The sequence below is a fragment of the Urocampus carinirostris genome, chromosome 14 (assembly GCF_059441175.1).
Source record: "Urocampus carinirostris isolate Australia breed hairy pipefish chromosome 14, RoL_Ucar_1.0, whole genome shotgun sequence".
NCBI classification, from domain to species: domain Eukaryota; kingdom Metazoa; phylum Chordata; class Actinopteri; order Syngnathiformes; family Syngnathidae; genus Urocampus; species Urocampus carinirostris.
In genome coordinates, this window is record NC_142362.1 from 917,400 (window position 1) to 939,719 (window position 22,320).

The following is a 22,320-nucleotide window of genomic DNA, read 5'->3' on the forward strand; positions in this document are numbered from 1 at the left end:
ATTTGAACTCGGGGGCTACACGATAGAACAAACATTCTGTCGCGGGCCAGACGAGTAGATTAAAGAGAAATAAAAAGAGAGATAAAGAAATAAGAGAAAGAGGGAGGGAAAAGGAGAGAGAGGGCGGGACAAAGAAAGAGAGAGAGGGAGAGAGCGTGAGAAACAAAAGAGATAAAAAGAGAAGCCGTGAGAGAGGGGGAAAGAAATCCAACGAGAAATAGAAAGACAGAATGAGAGAAAAGAGAAAAGAAAGCGTGAAGGGTAGGAAGAGAGGAAGAGAAAAGAGAGAAAAGGAAAAAATGAAGTTAGAGCAAAATACGTTAAAAAGACACACAGAGAGAAAGAGACAAAGAGCAACAAAGCAAGAGAAAAAGAGAGACACATAGGTGAAAGAGACAGAGAGTGGGAGAAAAGGTGTGGAAGAGACAGAGAGAGAGAAATAAATACAAGTACAGTGTCTTTGTTGGAGGCACCTGGCTTTGGCAACATCAAGTTGACATATTTCAACCTGCAGCTTGTTTTTCTCTTGCGCTTCTCTGAGTGTTGTCTCGCGGGCCGGATTCAATCCCTTAGCGGGCCTGATCTGGCCCGCGGGCCGCCTGTTTGACATCGTGGTTTAGTACATTTTGAAAGTTCCCGAAATCAAACATTTTAATACCACTCTAATAAAAACAGACGGGAAACAAAAAACACGTGATGATTTATTAGTTTTTAACAGAGTAGCCGCCCACATATTAGAAAAGTTTTGATTGAGGAAGAAGTAGAAACGTCTACAAGGAGTGAGAAAAATGCTTTGCACACTTTGATTGACATACATCAATAAAACATACGTACCTAAACCTCATTTTAGAGCCTAAAAATATTCATTGAATAAACTCCCAAGTATTTTTACAACAAACATAAAATCATTGTCATAAGCATCGAATTCCTTGTATCCCTTCTTGAAGGCTCTCTTACTTTGAAACTCAAAGACAGATTGATAAAAATAATGATTCCTCATCTTGTTTGGCTGCAATAACTGGGCTGAATTTTCTGGCGCACGGCTTTTCTTGTGCTTTGACGACAATGCGGACTACAAACATGGCGGACTACAAATATGGCGTACATCCAGCCCCTTTAGCAAGGGCCAATCGGGGTCTCGTGTTGCTTCTCTATACCTTCCTTTGTTTGAAGTGCCGGATGCTTTCGTCATATAAAAGGTCCCCGTGAGGACAACGTCTCGCTCGCCCGTCTTGCCGAGGCGAGATTCACCCCATCGTCAAGGCAACAGGCTGCAAGCCGGCCCCGTCAACAGAAACCCCGGAAGGTAAATACGTCATTTCGATCAAAAAGGATGACTAGGAATTTAGATCAAATCCACAACTTTTTGCCATATACTGTACACCCCCGGGATACGACATGACATGAAGCAAAATTGCCGTTGGGGGAGCCAAACCTATGATAATTAGTCAATATGTTCTAATCCCCTGGTACCCCCAGACATTAACACAAGATGCTCTATAGTGTTGGTAATTAATCGTCAAAATGTACCGTTTACACCACAAGGTTTCTTTTATTTAGACCTGTATCTGAAATCCTTTAGCTTTCTCTTATTGGCCCATGTCTCCCCACAAGATGGCGTCTCAGTTCCTCCCATGGGCGTGCCAAGGAAGCCCCCTGGGCTTCACAATCTCATACACCAGCGCCTTGATATCTGGTCAGCAAATCCACGAGTCCTCTTATCAAAATTTCCTAGACAAAAAATTATGCATTTCGAACAGGCTGCCCTGGCTTTGAACTAAAGCCCAGTCAGTGAATATCTTTATTGCATTAAACTGTGACAATCGTATAAAATCCTTTATAGTCAAATGTATAAAATCCTTTAATAGTAAGTAGTGCGTATTTACAATGTACGTGGATATGATTACATAACATTGTAACAATCGCCTCCTTATTTTTAAAAATGGTACCGATCATCAAATGTTTACAGCCATGCAGCCTAGCAAAGTTAGCTACTCGTGTGCCTTTTTATTTTTTCTCGACCATCACAAGCTTTGTTTCTTTTGGGTTATAATCTTTTTGCTTCTTCCCTTAGCATCACTGCAAGCCTTGGGTACCATAGCAAATAAATAAAGATCAAAAATAAAGTCTTGTATCGCTGGCTAAAACCACACAAAATTCTAAACTGAATAAAGAAAAAAATCATGTTGGAGGGAGTTCAGCTAATAGAATACCGGCGTTTTCATGATGCCGAGATGCAAACCGATAGCGGACCAGCAATATATCTGACCAATACCCGACAGGCATCGAAGGGACGTAATGCTACAAGACAGCAAATATTAGATTTTCTTCATTTTTTTGGCATGCAAAATAATTTGCTGGTGATTTCTTATAGTGGGGAAGACATTTTATTCCACATAGTAAAGTGATAACATTGTCAGGTGGGGTTGCCGTATGCCTGGGGTTGACTGTATCAATAAGTAAATGGCATTTGGTCTACCAAAATTTCATTCTTAGACGAGAAAATATTCCCACACACACTGTGACTTTGCATCGCATTAAGTAAGGGGTCGGCAACCAAAAATGTTGAAAGAGCCGTATCGGAACTCATTTGTCTGCAGCCGCAAAAAAAAAAAAAAAAAAAGGACTTGTATAGGCCTTACAATGAACGCAACACTTCCTGTATGAATCTTTATTAGCTATATCAGCCAAATTGACTCCTCTGTTGTAGGATACCACCTCAAGTTTAACGTCATTAAAATATGAATGAATTACAGTATGTTTCATTGCTCAATGCACAAAAGAAATCCAATTTTTATTTTGGGGCGGCAGTAGCTCAGGAGGTAGAGCGCTCGTCTTGGGATCAAGGGATCCCAGTTCGAAGCCCGGCTCGTCCGTGTTACATGTCGAAAGGTCCTTGGGTAAGACACTGAACCCCTAATACCCCCAATAAGCAGGTTAGCGCCTTACATGGCTGCAAGGCTGCTATTGGGAAATGTGGAGCACATTGTAAAGCGCTTTGAGAAGTTATTGACTTGAAAAGCGCTATAGAAATGCAGATCATTTCATTTCATTTTAAGGAATCAGAAAAAAAAACACCCAATGGAATGTGCCACTTATCTGGTCAACAAAAAGACTGCAACAAAACGTCGCATGCATTTATATATATGAAGCGGCAGCCTTTCAAAAAGCTAAATAAACTCCAATTTATACATTTTAAGTTTGATTTTGTGCAAACAATTCAACGTGTGGGTTAAAACGCAGCAGCATTCTCTCATTTGATACCAAATCAACGCAACAACCTTTGGGCCTGAGCAACAAAACACAAACACTATTCTGAAGCGTCATACAAAATATTTACTGCGAAAGTTAGATGCCCCTTGATTAAAAACAGCTACTTTTTTATTATTTTTCTTTTTCTTTGTATTTACTTTCTGATTTTTTTCCCCTCTGTACTTTTTGTTGCCTTGAAAATTGTTAACTTTGTTACATGATGAAACGGACGAACACTAGAAAAGCTTAAACTTTCATGCCAAATTTGTTTAGCATGATGTAATGATCAATTTAAAAAAAAAAGATTCAAAAAAGTAAGATTTTTAATAATAATGTCTTGGCACCCTCTGCTGGACCAACGTGAGACTACTACTCTCAGCGTCACAACAGAATTGTGTGCGTTCTTATTTGCAATTATTGTACTTAGTGGCTCATAAATCTCCTGATACAACGGACCGATGATGTAATGAGTTGCGAAAGGTTTTAATAATCCATTTTATCGATTAGTTGTTGCGGCCCTGATCAAAAGAAAAGTCTATTTCCTCCCCTATGTTTTTCAATTTCTAAACATTTTTGGAAAAGCCCCAGTCGGTAGCGCCAAAAAGCTCCCGAGCCGCGAGTTGCCGACCCCCACGGTGACGTCTTCTGCTTTTCGTGACATCATCGGGGTCCTTCCTCTACAGTGTGGCCGAGCCTCGGCTGCTGTGGGAGCGCGTGGAGAAGATGCTTCCCAGGTCGGCCGGAAGCGGTAGCAGCAGTAGCGGGGCCTCCAGCGGAGGATCGAGTTCCTCCGGCAGCTCCTCCAGCAACTCCAGCTCCAAGGCTGGCTCTGGAGAAAGGTTCAGGGCCCGCTGTGAGTGCGCTAAAGTCACAAAAGCTTTTCCAGAAGTGAACACTGACTCCGACGCCGTCCCCCTCCTCTGACCCGTTCCTCCTCACTAGCTTCCTCCAAATCCGAGGGCTCGCCCCTCCAGAGGGTAGAGAACCTTGGGAAAAAAGCCGAAGAGAGGCCGAGGCCCGGCGGACCAGCGGTGAGCCGAGGGTTAGCTGGCTAGCTGACCTAGAGCTAGAGCGCTAGATTGTTTTCTTCCTCTCTAACAATCTACTCTTTGGGCTTGATCTGTGTGTGCTTTGCAAGGTGTTTTTTCTCTTTCAACTTGTAGTTCTTTTAGGATTAGTTGGATTTTTGGAACTAATTCTAGAAGTTGTTAACCCTTTAACGTTCCAACGCCGGACTTTTGACAAACCAATGCTGTCACGAGTCAATGAAATATGTCATGCCACATATCATTGGAAAGCCTCTCCTTAACGTAACAATTTCAAAATATACTCATCACAGAAAGATCACCATCAGTCTGAAACAAGATAACCGAAAACTATGAAGCTGCTGCAACTCATCAATGATGACACCTGTCCGTCATCAAACTTGTTGAATAACTGCAAAAAATTGCTTCGTTACATCCAGGACAATCTAAAGAATCCAACCGTGCAAAATTTTACTGCAAAACACACGATAATGTTGACAAAAAAAAATCCGCCTAAAAGCATGTCTGCCTAAACCTGTGACATTCCTGCTTGTAATTTGTTCATTTTGCTCCAAAAAAGGTTTTAATGTTAACTAGCGGTCTCCAAATGGACACCTTTAGAAAAGCTTTGACATACCTTTATAGAAATTCAATGTTAATGTTTTCAGATTGTGATCGAATTTGCTACCCTCATCTGCAAGGGATTTAATTGCAGAACGAAATTCAGGAGAGAATAAAAAAGCATCTATTTCTCTGCGTTCTACGCAGATTACTTAATGTTAGTAGCGCTCACTCAATCTGATTATTTCAGACTGTTAACTTTCAAAAGAGACCAACTGGTTCAACAACAGCATTCAATTGACTTTGGTTCGTCATGGTTTGGGATTTTAGGTGATTTTCCTGGAACGTTAAGGGGTTAAATGCTACTTATACCCCGTGTCATCATTTCGAGGTATGTTTTTGTCAATTTCTTGCATTGTCACGTTTTTCGCTTTTAACCAACCTCTAACAATCTTTGTCGTTTTCAAATAACTCGAAAATTTGCCTCCCGCAGCTCTTCCCTTCATCTTCTGGCTTCTTATTGGCTGTGCCACCTCGAAAATAACCCCGCCTCCTGTATCGAACAAAATACTAATTATAATAATAATCGATTTTTGTTTTCCTTTCCCTAAGCAGGACCTGACCGCGCTCGCCAAGGAACTCCGTGCCGCGGACGACGTCCGCCCTCCAAACAAGGTGACGGATTATTCGTCTTCCAGCGAGGATTCCGATACCACGGACGAAGATGACGACGAGGAGGTGGACCAAGAGGGAGGAGAGGAGTCCAACTCGGGCCCGGAGGACTCCAGAGCTGCGTATGTGGACCACTTTTTTTGATAAAGTTTAATGTTATTCATATGACATTGTTAAACCCGATGCCGTTATCTCATTCCATACCAAATGTTTTCAAACGATTGTTATTCTTTTAAACCCCTTCACGCTCCAACGGCCCTGGACTTTTGATAACCAGGACAGGAAACAGGAAGCAGAACCCACTCGCATAACGTTACTCACAGTTTATTGGGGAGAAGAGGAATGAGCGCTTTCTCGAATCCGGAGATCGTTAGTCGTGGAAGTAGATTGATCGGAACCAGGAAGTGGACAAAATCAAACAGATCAGGGCAAGAACAAAACGGGAGCAAAACACAGGCAAAAACGGAGATTCACAGGGCTTGGCAAAACAAGAGAAAAAAACACAGGCAAAACGGGGATTCACAGGACGTGGCAAAACAAGAGGAAAAACACAGGCAAAACGGAGATTCTCAGGGCTTGACGTTTTGAGTTTAGTAGGAGTTTCGCAGACGCTCCGACAACAGGCGACTCACAAGACAGCGTTTAAGTAGTCAGGCAGCAATCTGTCAAGGCGTTTCAGCTGGTGTCCATGGGCAGGGCCAATTGGGCGCGGTGGCAACCGTGACAAATATGGGTCTTCACGATGTCACCAGTCAATAAATCGGTCATGCCACATATTATTGGAAGGCGCCAACTCTTGGGATTCAAGATATAAGATTCAAGATATCTAAAGCAAGATACTCAAATTATAAAAGCGGTGTAACTCACCAGTTTGCGCCTGGCCGTCTTCAACTTCTTTGAATGTCGGCGAAAATGGCTTTGTGACGCCGACTTCTTATGAAAATAGCTCACCTGTGCTGAGATATTGGGATTTTTTTCTAGTCAAATGATTTTTTTTTGTGGTTGACTGAGTCAGCACATTAATATTTACCGATCTGCGAAATTTAATAAGCATATGCTTCTTCCAAAAAAGTCAAGTCAAATTTATTTCTGATGCCCTTAATCACAAAAAAGTCTCAAAGGACTGCACAGGATTACAATGATACAATGACCTGATCTTAAACCAACATGCAGGCAAGGAACAATTCAAAACCTTAGCGTGAGAAAAAAGAGAAACCTTGAGAAGGGACCTCACAAGTGGTATCCCCCTTTCAGGATGACCAGGGTGAATTCCATTTAGCATTACAGTACACAAACATAGTAAACACTAGGTAACATGTTGAAAACTAGTCCAGAAAGTCTATGACTGCCACGACGCAGCTTCCCATCTCTGCCAGCTGGTCCATGCAGGCGTTCACATGCTTCAAGTCAAACGCTAGTCCGCTGACTCATCTCAAATTGGCTTTCTCCTTCCCAGGCAGGCAGTCGGAAAAAGCATGACAATACAGAATATGAGGTGGGCATCAATCATAAGCTTTGGAATAGAAGTGTGTGTTAAGCCTCGATTTAAAAACTTCCATTGAGGTTGCAGATCTTATCTCCGGAGGCAGGGCATTCCATAGCACCGGGGCCCGGATGGAGAACGCTTTCGAGCCTGCAGACTTTTTGGCTCCCGGAGTCACAAGTAGACCGGCATTTACCGAGCGCAGACAGCGTGCAGGAACATAGGAGGGAATCAAATCAGAGAGCTAAGAGGGTGCAAGTCCATGCAAATATTTATATGTTGATAAGAGAACCTTAAAGTCACATCTTAAGTGGACTGGGAGCCAGTGCAAGTTGGCCAATACAGGAGTAATATGCTCAAACTTTTTGGTCTTAGTCAAAAGTCTAGCTGCCGCATTCTGAACCAGCTGCAAACTTTTAATGATAGACATCGGGAGACATTACAGTATTGCTTTCTGGTCTTCCTATTCCTTTTCAGACATGTTACATTAACGATGTTTTTTGACTTGTTGTCTTGTTTTATTTTTGTTCTTCTCATGTTCGAAATAACGTTTTCAGTTTCAAATATCTGTTTCTGAGGTTATAAAGAACAATCTCATCCCGGACAGGTCGTCCCGGCTAAGTAACGGCGAGACGGAGTCGGTGAAGACGATGATCGTCCACGACGAAGGAGAAGGCGACGTGGGCTCCACGCCGTGTAAAGACAGCACTTTGGTGGTGCGACAGGTAACCTCACCTGCACCCGTTCTGCACCTCTGTCTTTGCATGACGTTGCTTTGTTTTCCCTTTGAGTTTTGTCCATTCATCACTTCCCTTTCTGCATCCGTTTCTGTCTTGCATGCTCCAGTTGATTGTCTTCACGCAAGGATGCTCACGTGACACTAACATATTTAAATGAGGGTTTATAGGAGAGCTTTACTTTCGCTGTAAAAAGTGTTAAACGTCAATGCACTTATTTCTCATAAGGCTGAGAGATTCTTTCATTATATTTAGTCGTTTTTCTCCTAAAATGGTAAATGGTGTGCATTTCTATAGCGCTTGTCAAGTCAATGAAGACCTCCCAAAGCGCTTTACAATGTGCTTCACACTTTCCCATTCACACACACACTCACACACCAATAGGAAGTCAGCCATGCAAGGCGTCGACCTGCTATCGTGAGGGATTAGGGATTCAGTGTTTTGCCCAAGGACACTTTGACATATAACACTGAGGAGCCGGGAATCGAACCTGCAATCTCTTGATCTCAGGACGAGCGCTCTACCCCCAGAATTTTATAGTATTATTAGTACTATACTGGAGAAAAGGACCCCCAGAGCTTGTCTTTTCGCCCAATATTTGGGAGCTACTTTTTGGTCACTAATTAGCATGAATTGATACCAGTTTCAAAAATGAACATTTTTCATCTTGGTACTCTGTTGTCACTATGTTATTATTGTTATTACCAGGGTGTAATGACTAGAAGTTGGTTTTAAATAGTCTCAGTCAAGTTACAAATCAAAAATCCTAGAAAATCACAATGACCTAACACTGGTGTTCAGTACGTGCGCTCCTCTGGTGTCCTTACCTGCGAGCACCACTTCACTGACCCTGCTTAAACTTATTCCACCCCCTTTCTTGTAAAAATTCTGACTTCAGTCTTCCGGCTTTCCACTCTAACTTTCATCAGTTTCGACGAGCGCTACCGTACCTAACGACTCGGCCCAATATGGATTCTTTCTTCGCTAACCGACTAACTCGGGGTTTTGTCCCGCCTGTAGCCTAGCCACCGTAGCATAGCTAACACCTTCCCTCCTCCCGAGCTGCTCCGTAGCACGGGTAGCGGCAAAGTGGCGTACCCCTCTTTCTACTTCCAGAGCGAGGCCAAAAAACCGGCGTCCCTGGCCCGGCACGCCCCCGGCCCCCTCCATCACCATCAGCACCACCCGCACCATCATCAACACCCTCATCACCAGCCGGAACGCAACGGCTTTGTCGGCCGCGTCCACCTCCTGCCGGACCTGATCCAGCAGAGCCATCGTTCCTCCCCGACCTCTTCCCCGTCCTCCCCTTCCTCCTCGTCCTCCTCCGGTCTGGCCAGTCCCGTCTCGTCCCCCCAAAGTCCCCTGGAAAAGCTGGCCCTCCTCATCGAGGTACGGCACCGGCGACTTCGAGCCGACCCTCCCGATAAAAGATTGTGTGTAAATGACTCACCCGAATACTTTTGTAACTAACAAATTCTTTCACGCGAGAGCAAAAAGGCAGTAGGGGAACCATACCTTTTATATAGTCCCATAGAATATATGTTCTTCGAGGTACACTTTGATTCTTGTTTTAGCATCAATGTACTTCTTGTACAATTACGATACGGAATGGGTTTGTCACTGATGAGTTTAGAGTTCGATAGACACTCAAAATAAGACATTGATTTGAGTCTACGAAAAAGGGAGAGGCTATGGAAATCAAACAAATGCAACGTGATTAGCAGTTAGTAACAATGATAAAAAAGGCCTCATGAGTCAAAATAGCCCAAACCTGGCGTTATAAACAATCTTTTTTGCAAGTGTTTGTCAAGATAGAGAACAACTTTGTGCACACACTCAATAATTGACATGAACTTGACATTATCAGAGATCTGCTCAATACTGGTTAAAATAACCCAACCCTGGCATTTTAAGTAATCTTCTTTACAAGTGTTTAATTGTCAAAACGGAGAACAACAGTGCGCGATAATCGTCAAAATAACACAACGCTGGCATCATAAACAATCTTAGTTGCAGGTGTTGTATCGTTTAAATAGAACCACCTTCTCCATCGTAAGCCAGCAGAATTAAAACAAATGTCTGAAAAATGTTAGACTAGTTTATTATGAGTCATTTTACCAAAAAAATAGGATTTAATTAAACATTGACACAATAAATGTTTTTCTTTGAGTCACCTTTTTTTCCGTGTTTGGAAATTTGACACCGAATGATTCTTTTGAAATGTTGATTTTATCCTTTTTTAAATTCTGGAGTTTTTTTCTTGCAAAATTAAGAGTAAAAATACGCCTTTGTCACTGTCAATATAAATAACATGGGGGCAGATTCCTTCCCGGTTGATTCGATGTCCGAATCTCGTCACAGTCTTCACAAGGAACAGAGCGGGTAATATGCGTCCCGGCCAATATTTTGTCCGTACCCCCCTTTTGGTTTCCATGTTCTGGAATGAACCTTTGTGTTTTGCATGCATCATCATCCCGATGGTTTTTTTCTTTGTTTATACGATTGTTAAGTGTTAAATTGTCACAAACAATGTGGCTTTTTCACGGGCCGCCCCCTGCAGAGTCAGTCGAGCAACAACATGCAGAAACACAAGTCCTCGTCCTCCTTCACGCCGTTCATCGACCCTCGTCTGCTGCAGGTGTCGCCCTCTGCTGGTAGCGCCCTTAACAATGTCGGTGAGTTTCCCAAGACTTTTTTTAACCCCTTATTGAAAATAGTCGTGTCTTCAGGATGTCACCAGGATCGATATATTTTCATATTCGTGTTTTTCTTCTTGGCAATATGAATGCTGACTTTTTTTCTTCAGCGTTTGTATCATTTGTGTTTTGTTCGAACCAGGCTACGGCAACGACGCCCGTCTGGCGGAGGCGCTCAGGGCGGACCCCTCGCGTAAAGGTTCGGTGGTCAACGTCAACCCGGTCAACACCCGCCCGCAGAGCGACACGCCCGAGATCCGCAAATACAAGAAGAGGTTCAACTCGGAGATCTTATGCGCGGCGCTCTGGGGTAAGGGTGGCTATTTCGCTATTTCGACTACTTTTTGCATTGTTATTAAATGCGATTAACTTTAATGTCACAAAATAACGCATTTTTACTAAGGATGCAACACGTTTTTGGTAACAAGAATCTCTCGGTTGAAAATGTTTTGAAGTGCCTTTTCAGTTTTGTCTGAAAGAAACAATTTCAAATCCAAATGGGAGCAGTATATATATTTATAATACGAGATTACGCTTGCACGAAATGTTTCTGGTTCGGATCCAACCTCTCAGATAGGACGCACTGTGTTAAATAGGGCGAAATAACATCTGAGCCCTTTAGTGTTACCTGTGGTGTTCCGCAGGGTTCAGTACTTGGCCCCCTTCTTTTCAGCATTGACATGCTTCCATGAGGTGATATTATTCGCAAGTATAATATCAGTTTCCATTGCTACGCAGATGACACTCGACTATATCTTCCGATGGAGGAATCTGCCACACTAAATTGTGGAAATTTGGAGGCCTGCCTCACTGAGATCTAAGAATGAATGTCACTCAACTTCTTGCGCCTGAATTCTGAAAAGACCGAAATGTTAGTGATTGGTCCATCTAAAATCTGTGACTTGTTCTCAAAAACTGCTCTGAACATTGACAAATGTAATATCACCCAGAGTGACTCCGTGAAAAATGTAGGTGTCAGAACAGCTTTCTTCCATCTTTGCAACATTGCTAAAATTCGTCCTATGCTGTCTCCGTCAGATGCGGAGATTATAATTCACGCCTTTGTTACTTCCCGTCTCGATGACTTCTAATGCACTACTCTCTGGTCCCCAGAAGTCCAAAATCAAGAGCCTTCAGCTGGTACAAAATTCTGCAGCGAGGCTTTTAACGAAGACAAGAAAGTTTGATCACATGACCCCGATTTTAGCTAACATGCATTGGCTCCCTGTTAGCTTAAGATGTGATATTAAGGTTCTGTTGGTATTATACAAAATCATGAGGGGATGGTGTCACAATAGTCTGTAATAATAGTTTGCAATAGTCTTTGATCTCATCACTGAACGACTACCGGCCCGTTGCACTGACTCCCATTATAATGAAGTGCTTTGAGAGACTGGTTAAAGAGCACATAGCCTCCAGTCTCTCCTCCTCACTCGACCCCTTTCAGTTTGCCTACCGGAGATGCCATCTCCTCTGCTCTTCACCTGAGCCTGACAGACCTAGAGGAGGAGGACACCCATTTTGAGGGTGCTGTTCCTGGACCTCAGTTCAGCATTCAACACCATCATCCCACAACACCTGGTAGACAAACTGAGACTCTTGGGCTTTAACACCCCCATGCGGAACTGGATGCTGGACTTCCTCACTGACAGACCCCAGTCAGTGCGGCTTGGTCAGAACATCTCCAATGTTATCACCCTCAGCACGGGCTCCCCCCAAGGCTGTGTCCTAAGCCCCCTGCTGTTCACCCTGATGACACACGACTGCGCCCCTAGGTCAGACACAAACCACATCGTAAAGTTTGCGGACGACACAACAGTGGTGGGCCTCATCAGGGACGACAACGACCTGGCCTACAGAGAGGAAGTGGAGCAGTTGGTGGGCTGGTGCAGCCTGGTCCTGAATGTTGACAAAAACTAAAGAGATCATGATCGACTTCAGGAAAAACCAGCCCAACCATGCCCCACTTCTCATCAACAACAAGGCTGTGGAGGTTGTCAGCAGCACCAAGTTCCTTGGGGTGCACATCACAGACAAACTTACCTGGTCTGTGAACACTGCATCACTGGTGAAGAGGGCACAGCAGCGCCTGTACTTCTTGCGGAGGATGAGGAGAGCCCACCGGCCCCCACCCTCCCTCATCACATTCTACAGGGGCACCATAGAGAGCATCCTGACTCAATAAAAACTATCAAAACTTGAAACACACACCTTTAATATATTTGCCATCAGTAAATGGTTTTCCCTGCTTGGCTATGCAGTGAGCAATGTGATAGCTTGCTTCAGTGGTGGCGTTTTTAGAACCACCACTGAAGGGTAATTGTTTGCCGTACCTGGACACAGTGCGTTTTAATGTCTCCGCCTTGAATTCATGTTCATTTTTCGTCTCCTAACAACGTTTAACAATTGCTGTGCGAGGTATAACGCTCTCGAGGCGTAATGCACAAACAAGCACGATCATTTTTTGCACAAAGCCTCAGTCATCTGTCCACGCTGGCTGAAAAGAACAATATTTTTTTGCTGAGGGAGCTGTTGTGATTCATTCATTTATCGCGCGCTAGTGTTTTTGTGGCTGGGTTCAAACACGGATCTCCTTTTGCGAGGCGCGGCGCGCACACACACACACGAAGCAGAGAAGGGGCGCTACTTTAAAGCCGCTGAATAACACGGCGCGCAACCGAAAATGACTAAATTTTACCTAAAAATGCGCATTTTAATAAATCCTTATTATTTTGCTAGCTAGTAATACGCCAAACAGTTATTTAACATGATATTGTGTTTTTTAAACGAGTCAGTGCAAACTATATATTTCTTATAATTTTATGTCGCTGTTTTGTTTTTGGGGCCAAAGTTTCCACATTTTCGGCCCCAAATGTTCCTTAGGGTGCATCGTTAATTTCCACAACAACGTTTTCTCGTGGTTTTTTTAAACGACAGGGGTGAACTTGCTGGTGGGGACCGAAAGCGGACTGATGCTTTTGGACCGAAGCGGTCAGGGAAAAGTTTACCCGCTCATCAACCGGAGACGTTTCCAGCAAATGGACGTGCTGGAAGGACTCAATGTCCTCGTGACTATATCAGGTACGTATGCGTTTGTTCATTGTTGAATCCTTGTGTGTTGTTTCCTCTCATCATATTTGATCAAAGCTTTTTAGAATCAAGGTTTAAAATCCTCGAAAATGCTTGAATTTGAATGTGTTTTCAAGGTCAGGAAAATGTTTGAATTTCAGGTGAAGTGCTTGAAATTGTTGCCTATGATGTTTCTTGGCAGTCTTGACTTTAAAGACCACGCAACTCATGAAGAAGAATCTTTTTTTTTGAATGCTTGAAAATGAGGCCGCCACGCCTCCTCTCATATGGCGTAGTCATGTGAAGCGTCACCCCCCCTACTGGTTGCACCCAAGAGGACATCTTTATTCGTAACACCAGCTCTTTTGGCTCAGCTCACTGAGAAGAGACGGCTCTTTTGGCTTCTAAATGATTAAAATATTCACAGATCTACCCAAAAATGTCTAAAATCCAATTTTTTTTTAGCTTTTTAGACAACAAACGGATTTAAAGTCGAACAACAACACAAAATCCCAGAAAATGCAAAACAATAAATAAGAATATAAACTCTTCAGCGGTATGAATAAATGATAAAATAAAATATTTACAAGTCTATTTTAACCAATTTGGATGCAGATCTTTTGAAAAACGCGCAAAAGATGCAATTAATCGAATTGCTTTTTATACATGTGGTACCTTCTTTCTTTTTTTTCTTCCGTATTGAACTACACTTCTAGAGACCTTTGCCTGTTTGTAAACAAGTGTGACGTAGCCTATTGTTGAAGCGGAATGGCAGAATTCATATCAGTTTCTAGCAGTCTTTTGGCACGAAAAGATTGTAGATCCTAGATAGGATCAAAATAGCACAAAGTATGAGCTTGCAGCAAGATAGTGGCTTTATTTTAGTCATGAAAATCAAACAAATGGTAAATGGGCTGCATTTCTATAGCGCTTTTCAAGTCAATGAAGACCTCCCAATGTGCTTCACACTTACCCATTCACACACACACACTCACACACCAATCGGGAGTCAGCCATGCAAGGCGCCTACCTGCTTATTGGGGGGCATTAGGGATACTAAGTTTGAAATATTGTAAAATAATAATTCTAATTATATTAAGGGAAAATATGTGTGTACAATGTCAGTGATATTCCTTGGTAACAGGGGTGTGGGGTCCCTTAACCACTAAGGTCTTAGGGGTAGCATTACCTGTGGTGTGTCTTGGGAAAGTACAGCCTGATGGTGCCCATCCCTCTGCAGGCCAACAACTGTTTCCCCTCGGTCTCGAACCCGAGACCTTTCGCGTGCTAGGCAGATGTACTAACCAAAACCTTTGAATCGGCAATGGATTCCTTCCTTTGAAGTTACTGGAAAAATTAAGAAATTGGCCTTGAAAGTGCTTGAATTTTGCCTTGAAAGAGGTGTATGTTGTGACTCATTGTGAAACGACGTGAAGTGGAGCACAGTGTGACAACACACAGGTTCGAAGTCAGAGGATGTTGCGTTATCGTCCTCTAGCAAGGTTTTGCATTTATTTCCAAGACGGAAGGAAGCCGAAACGCTTTGCGGTAGAAACGTCTGACGTCACGGAAGCTTTCGTCAGCATCTGCGCGCGCCAGACACCTTTTGTCGGATCTGTCGTGTCTCGGAATCATCAATGTCAACAAAAACACCGGAATTTTTGTGACTTTGATACACGTCATTTGTTAATTAGCAAACCGTAGTGGTGTAAAAATGCATTATTTGGAATAAAATACTATTGATTCAGTTAGTGATGGAAAAAAAAGCATATACTCTCTCACAAACCTTTTTTGGGTTTAGAAATGTAAAATTAGATGACACAACTTCAGAAAATGACCGCCCTCTCACTACAATAGTAGCAAGAATGAGGATTTTGTGGAGGTAGCTTGTCCCTGTGGAGGTTTTAGCACCTCTTAACTCCTGCATGTGATGCTCACTGAGTCCCATCTTCCACTTTTTTTCCCTCTTTTTCCTTCTCTGGCCACTTGGATGTGGGCTATAGCTTCACTGGTAAATAAAGCTTGCTTTGTCCTTTAGTCAAGTCATGTTTATTTGTGGCGCCCTTAAACATAAGAAGTCTTAGATGATACAAAGACATCATCAACATCAAATTTTGGGAATAACAGAATGTCCACTTGACCGCTTGCTAATAAGGTCAACATCATTCATAAGCTATAGAATACAAGTGTCTTTTAAGATGAAATTCAAACACACCACTGAGGTTGCAGATGGAATCTCACGGGGTAAAGCATTCCACAGCTCTTGGGATCACTAGTAGCAGTTTCAGAGCGAAGGTTCCAAGCAGGAACATAAGGGGAAATAAAATCTTTTGAAACAGTGAAGCTTTTTCATATTTTTTTTTTCATATTTTGATTTGCTTGTGCAATGTTGACAGTTTGCAAACGATCATTTAGCCGAGACACTCCAAATCCATTTTGGCTTCAAACCACTCGAATATTTCCTTTACCATTTCTGGGGTCCCTCGATTGAATTATTTCACACTGTTTCTCAAAAAATATATTTTTAATGGAGACAACTTTTCGAAAAACTTCCTCTACTCCTTGACTTTTTTTCCTCATAATTTCCTCTTCTTTTTTTAGCACGAAATAAGGACCTATTTTAATGAATTTGGTTTGTATTTTGAATGTGTTTTTCTAACATTTACAACCGAAATATATTTTTACAGTTATGTACTGCAATTGAAAATGTGCTCCATACCAGATGTGCCGTGGTGCATTTTCCAAAATAATAAAGTAGTTTGTCCTTTTTTTGAAACGTCGTCCAGGTAAAAAGAACAAGCTGCGCGTTTACTACTTATCGTGGCTGCGGAACAAGATTCTCCACAACGATCCCGAAGTGGAGAAGAAACAAGGATGGACCACCGTGGGGGACCTGGAAGGTTGCGTCCACTACAAAGTCGGTGAGTCTCTCTGACCTCACCTGAGATTCCAATCCAGCCATCGCGACACTTTTCTCACACGAATCTCTGACTTGTAGTCAAGTATGAGAGGATCAAGTTCTTGGTTTTGGCCCTAAAGAACTCTGTGGAGGTCTATGCCTGGGCTCCTAAACCTTACCACAAGTTTATGGCCTTCAAGGTGAAGTGTTCATCCAGAATATTGTCTCCTCTTGTAGATTTTGTCCATAATTTTTCTACTTCTGGGCTCTGATCTGCAGTCTTTCGGTGAGCTGGTCCACAAGCCTCTGCTGGTGGACCTCACCGTGGAGGAAGGCCAGCGTCTGAAGGTGATTTATGGCTCCTACTCAGGTTTCCACGCGGTGGACGTGGACTCTGGCGCCGTCTACGACATCTACCTGCCCACCCACGTAAGACCGCCCGTTTCCCTCGCGAGCGAGGCCGGGGAATAACGCGGATGCCGTCCGGTCTGCAGATCCAGACCCACATCCAGTCCCACGCCATCATCATCCTGCCCAACACGGACGGAATCGAACTGCTGGTCTGCTACGAGGACGAAGGCGTTTACGTCAACACCTACGGCCGCATCACCAAGGACGTGGTGCTGCAGTGGGGGGAGATGCCCACCTCAGTCGGTGAGATACTAAAAATATTGGACGGATTACACAGATTCTTTTGTAATTTTATGGTTTTTGCATATTTTGCTTTTATTTTTTGATCAAGTTATGATATACAGTGGAACCTCGCTAGTTCGCCAAGTCCACTTTTGCGGGTTCAGAGCTTCGCGGGTCTAAAAAATATACCTTACCTTCTCAATAAAAGCATTTATTGACTTGACGCCATTGAGCGTGAGCTTATGTCAACTGAGGATACGGTGTGGACACTCTTATTGTGAAGGGGAGGGGGAGGCCCTGACACAATGCTTAGTCATGGTGAGTTACCGCTTCGCTCACCCCCCCTTCCTTCAACTCCTCCCACCTCACCCCCTTCTTATGTGTCGCTCAGTTTATCGAGGAGGAACTCAGTGATGCGACGCAAGTATATTCTCTTCTGTCACATTTCATCTCAAGTTTGATTTTATTATACCAGAAGCGAGCGGTTGTTTGTACTACCTAAACACGGCTAATTGTGTGTGGGCGCCGCTACTTCACGGATTTTCAGTTTTCGCGGGATGTCTTGGTCCCCATTAACCGCGAAAACCGAGGGATTACTGTATATATCTCACTGTTGCCACTGCTGGATCTCAGTGCTTTTTTAATTAAAGGAAAACTTGATTTCGAACATTAAAATAAAAACAGGACAAAAACAATAACTCAACAACAAAATTATGTTACATAATATGTTGGAAAAGGGGTAGTAAGAAGCAAATGCTTCTATTCCCTACCCCTTCATCTTCCCTATTAAATACATTCTTTTGTGTCTAATATAACAAAATCTCATGGATATACTTACTACATATGTCAGATATCAATAATTCTAATAATTACAATAATCACATATTTTATACACTAATTTTCGTAATACCCATCCCTCAACGTCATAATGCGCTTAGTTACCAAACATCACTGTGGCACCAATGATAATAACAACAATAAGAATAAACACAATATTTATAATAACAGTTGTAAACGCAGTATTTCCAATCTCACTCATATCCTATTTTCTTCATCCCTGTATTTCGCCAGTAATGTTTTTTTTGTATTTCAATTTGAAGACGTGAATAGTTGGACATTGTTTGGTCTCGTCTTGCAAATTATTCCAAAGTTTGACTCCGCACTCAGACACACACATATTTTTCCTGCTGGTTCTCAGCCCATTTACTTATAATTTCCCTCCTTCCGAATGAATCATTTTTGGATGTTTTCTGGCACCATGTTTTAGTTGACCTTAAATAGCAGTTGTGAAGTGAAAATTTTATGAAATCATCCAATTTTAATCATTTGGGCTGCATGAATAAAATATGAGTATGATCCCGATATCCTACCCTGTGTATGGTTCTTATTACACGTTTTTGAAGGATAAAAAGGGACACTTAGGACCGGAAAATCTTCAGTTGGAAAAATGGATGGGTCTTTCAGGAACCGTCCTCTCATGGTTCAGATCCTACCTCTTCGATAGAACGCATTGTGTTTAAAAAACGGTGATATGACTTCTGAGACCTCAGTGTTATCCTGTAATGTTCCGCAGGGCTCAATATTTGGAAAGTGCAAACTATTGGGAATCAAGATATAATGACCATTTCAAAATGTACCCCAAAACTATCAAGCCGACGAAGCTCACCAATGATGTCCCCTGTCCATCATCAAATGAGTTGGATGTCAACAATTATGGCTTCAATTACATCCAGGACCGAGAATCCAACTTAAAATCCGCCTTAAAGTATTTCTACATCATTGGACGGTCCCTGTTGTAATCTGTTCGTTTTGCCACATTATTTCCGTTTGTAAATAAAAAGACTCTTTAAACTATTCCAAATATAGCTGTTGACATCTGACCTTTTGATTGACACCCCTCTCAGCCAATAACAGGCTTTTTTATGGTCTACATCCTGCATTAGCCTGTACGGGCCTGTTTGATAAAACTGAGATTGCTTCCTGTAGGTCTGAGTAGCTTCAACCAATCGATTTAAATCATGATTGACACATTGGTTAGCCTGTGAATTTCCCGACATAATTTGATGCCATTTTTTGGAGTATTCGAATCGGAGACGAAAATAAACATGCGCTACGCAGTCTGTGATCTATTTATACACACTCACATTATTAAACATTCATTGATTGGCTTTTGGAAAGAGAAGTCAAACATTTACAACTCTTTCAAAATATCTAAAAAAAATGTCCACTTTTGGAAACATCTAGACATACCTTTAATTCAATGAAAAATGTTAAGTGGTTCAGATTGTGATCAAACTAGTCTTGGGACCAGGTAAGGCTTCAAACTAATATCTCCTGTTTTCCAGCCAAGATGCCCACACGACACTCCTCTGCAGGCATTTTCTTGCAAAACAAAAATCAGGCGAGAATTATAACCTTCTTTGTGGTCCAACGTAGATTACTAAATGTTAGTAGAACTTATTTCAGTTGGGAACAAGATTTGATGGTGTTTCCTTTCAAAAGAGAGCAAAAAGCATTCATATTCTCTTAACGGTTCAAGAATAGCTTTCAATCAACTTTGGGTCCTGGATTGACATTTTCAGCCAGGAACGGGAAGGGCTTAAAACAATGAGGTTTTTTTCTTTTACACATTGGATTGATGTGTTTTCTGAGAGTGTCCAATGTGTGTCTTAAACATTTTTTGTTTGTTTGTTTTAGCCTACATCCGCTCCAACCAGATCATGGGCTGGGGCGAGAAGGCCATCGAGATCCGCTCCGTGGAGACGGGCCACTTGGACGGCGTCTTCATGCACAAGAGAGCCCAGAGACTCAAGTTCTTGTGCGAGAGGAACGACAAGGTGAGATGGTACACCAAATTTTAAAACTGGGACCAGGCCAAAACTCAGAGGGTTTGCTGTCACTCAGTGGATCCAATCAAATTGTCTTTATCTTGTAGTTTTCGGACACAAACGCAACTCAAAGTACTTTGTAAACACATATGTGATGTACTAAAAGAAAAATTGTCAAAATAAATTCTTAACTGGTAAAAGCAGCAAGATTATTAATGCACAGTTGTAAAACTGGTGTGATGTAATCCTAAACCCCCGCCCACGTTGTGCTGCTGGCTTGGGATAGCATTTTTGGGGAAATCCGGAGAGCAGGGAATTGAAATAGTCTCAACAAGAGGGGATGAAGGCATGCATAGCTACCTCCGTGTTTAAAATGTATCATATTTAGTGCTTAAAATAGGTGGTAAGATATAATATCTTGCCTTTTTAACCCCTTAACGTTATGGTCAGACTGTCTATAGACAAAGACGTGTCTTCACATGTCACCAGTCACTGAAATCTGTCCCACCACATATCATTAGAAAGCACCAACTCTTTGGATTCAAGATATGATTTCAGAATGTATTCATCACAGAAACATCCCCGTCAGTCCGAAACTATAAACCTTGGTAGTCAGCTCCAACTGTGTAAAAGATTTACTCCAAAACACACTATAATGCGGAAAACTAAAAAAAAAAAATCCTTCTTGTTAGCTGTTCAGCATTCTTTGATGGTCCTTGATGTAATGCGTCTGTTTTGTCCCATAATTTCCTTTCATAATTAAACAGATTCGTAAGAAAGACACGATCTACTTTGGCTTCAAAAATCTTCAAACAGTGATTGACACGTTGGTTAGCCAATAGAATTCTCAACTTAAATTTGTGTATATTATGCATGTTTTTATTGAAATCACAGCAGAAAAAAAACATGTTTTCTTTTGCACACAATTATTACTCGCAAGTGTACACAATCATGGATTTACTTCAGGAAAGAGAAGTCAAATATTTGCAACTCTTTCACAATGTCTAAAAAAAACGCCAACGTAAAATACACCGTTGCGGATGTTTTAGAGCTGTAAACTGGTCATCTTCAAACGGAAAAGCCTAGACATACCCTTAATTAAATGTGTAAAATACTATGTTTAGTTTTTCAGATTGTGATCCAATTTGACATGGTCCTAGATGAGGCTTCAAGCTATTGTTTCACCTGTTTTTTAGCGACACTCACCTGCAGGGATTTATTTAAAAATAAAGAAATTCAGGCAGGAATACAAAACCTTCTATTTTTGTGTGTTCCAACTCCGTTAGTAGCACTTGCTGTAATGATTTCAATCGGGGACAAAATGTTGAGAGTCTTGCCTCTTAAAAGAGTTCAAGAACAGCATTCAATTGACTTTGGGTAGGTCTTGGTCCGGGATTGGAGCTGAATTGTCACGTCCCGGTCGGGCTTTAGAACGTTCTCCGCCGTCCCTGACTTTAATTCCGAAACTGGGCTCCCAGGTGTTCTTCGCCTCGGTCCGCTCCGGAGGGTCCAGTCAGGTCTACTTCATGACCCTCGGCCGAAGCAACCTGCTCAGCTGGTAGGCGCCATCTTCCGGTTTCCCGTCCCCCCCTTTGGCTCCGTCGCCCGGCCTTTCGCCAACACTGGATCTCCACAAAACCCCGACCGGACTCCACGGACCGGGACTCGGAACAGGTGACCAATGTGAATTCCCGGAGACGGGGAATCCCCGAAAAAATTCCCGGCGCTCGTCGTTTCCCGGAACTCTTTTAAAGCGCCGGAAAAAGTTTTAACCTTCGATGTGTGTCGGTGTTCTCGTGTGACTGGGAAGACGAAGCCCGAAAAAGGACATCGCCCCGTTTTTTGTTTTTTTTTCCTTTCTTTTTCTTCTTCCTCCCACACGAGCGTGAAGATTTTGTGTTTGACCCCATTTTCTGTTTTTCTTCTTAATAATATGAGTAGGATTCTTTTCCGATGCACATTCACCCCCATGTCTTGCTTGCTTCCACCCACAAGGGGCGACGTGCCGTCTGCACAGATAATTGTGCGTACCAAAAAGTCAATAAAGTTGTGTATGTACAAAAAAGACATTTATAAATATATCATTGTGAATCGGTGGAAACCAATTCTTGGTGAGAAAGTGTATGAGTGAGAGTGAGAGAGAGAGATATATATCTTTACAGGTATTAAGCTGAGGAGGTAGAGCGCTCGTCTTGGGATCAAGAGATCACAAGTTCGATTCCCTGCTCCTCCGTGTTATATGTGGAAGTGTCCTTGGGCAAGACACTGAATCCCTAATGCCCCCAATAAGCAGGTAGGCGGCCTGCATGGCTGCTATTGGGGTGTGTGAGTGGGTAAGTGTGAAGCACATTGTAAAGCGCTTTTGGAGGTCTTCATTGACTTGAAAAGCGCTATAGAAATGCAGACCATTTACCACTTAGCATCTTGATTATCCTCAAAACGTTTGGAGGCTGACTCCCTAT

General features: G+C 42.5%; 1 protein-coding gene across 5 annotated transcripts in view; it reads left to right on the forward strand.

Moving 5' to 3' along the window:
* The window catches only part of LOC148352400 (mitogen-activated protein kinase kinase kinase kinase 4-like), an 83,233-nt gene extending 61,310 nt beyond the window's left edge, over positions 1-21,923 (forward strand). For 2 of the 5 annotated variants that reach the window (XM_088353445.1, XM_088353446.1), the window contains 14 exons: positions 1,200-1,306; positions 3,936-4,105; positions 4,195-4,283; positions 5,454-5,632; positions 7,601-7,718; positions 10,294-10,408; positions 10,572-10,739; positions 13,367-13,510; positions 16,285-16,419; positions 16,497-16,597; positions 16,677-16,826; positions 16,892-17,051; positions 19,728-19,867; positions 21,337-21,923. In XM_088353445.1, coding sequence (XP_088209571.1) covers positions 1,200-1,306; positions 3,936-4,105; positions 4,195-4,283; positions 5,454-5,632; positions 7,601-7,718; positions 10,294-10,408; positions 10,572-10,739; positions 13,367-13,510; positions 16,285-16,419; positions 16,497-16,597; positions 16,677-16,826; positions 16,892-17,051; positions 19,728-19,867; positions 21,337-21,420 — 1,860 coding nt within the window. In that variant the 3' untranslated portion in view covers positions 21,421-21,923. Of the gene's footprint in view, positions 1-1,199; positions 1,307-3,935; positions 4,106-4,194; positions 4,284-5,450; positions 5,633-7,600; positions 7,719-8,750; positions 9,123-10,293; positions 10,409-10,571; positions 10,740-13,366; positions 13,511-16,284; positions 16,420-16,496; positions 16,598-16,676; positions 16,827-16,891; positions 17,052-19,727; positions 19,868-21,336 lie in introns of all 5 variants that reach the window. The other 3 variants (XM_088353443.1, XM_088353444.1, XM_088353447.1) reach the window with 3 other exon arrangements.
* Positions 21,924-22,320: the final 397 nt, after the last annotated feature.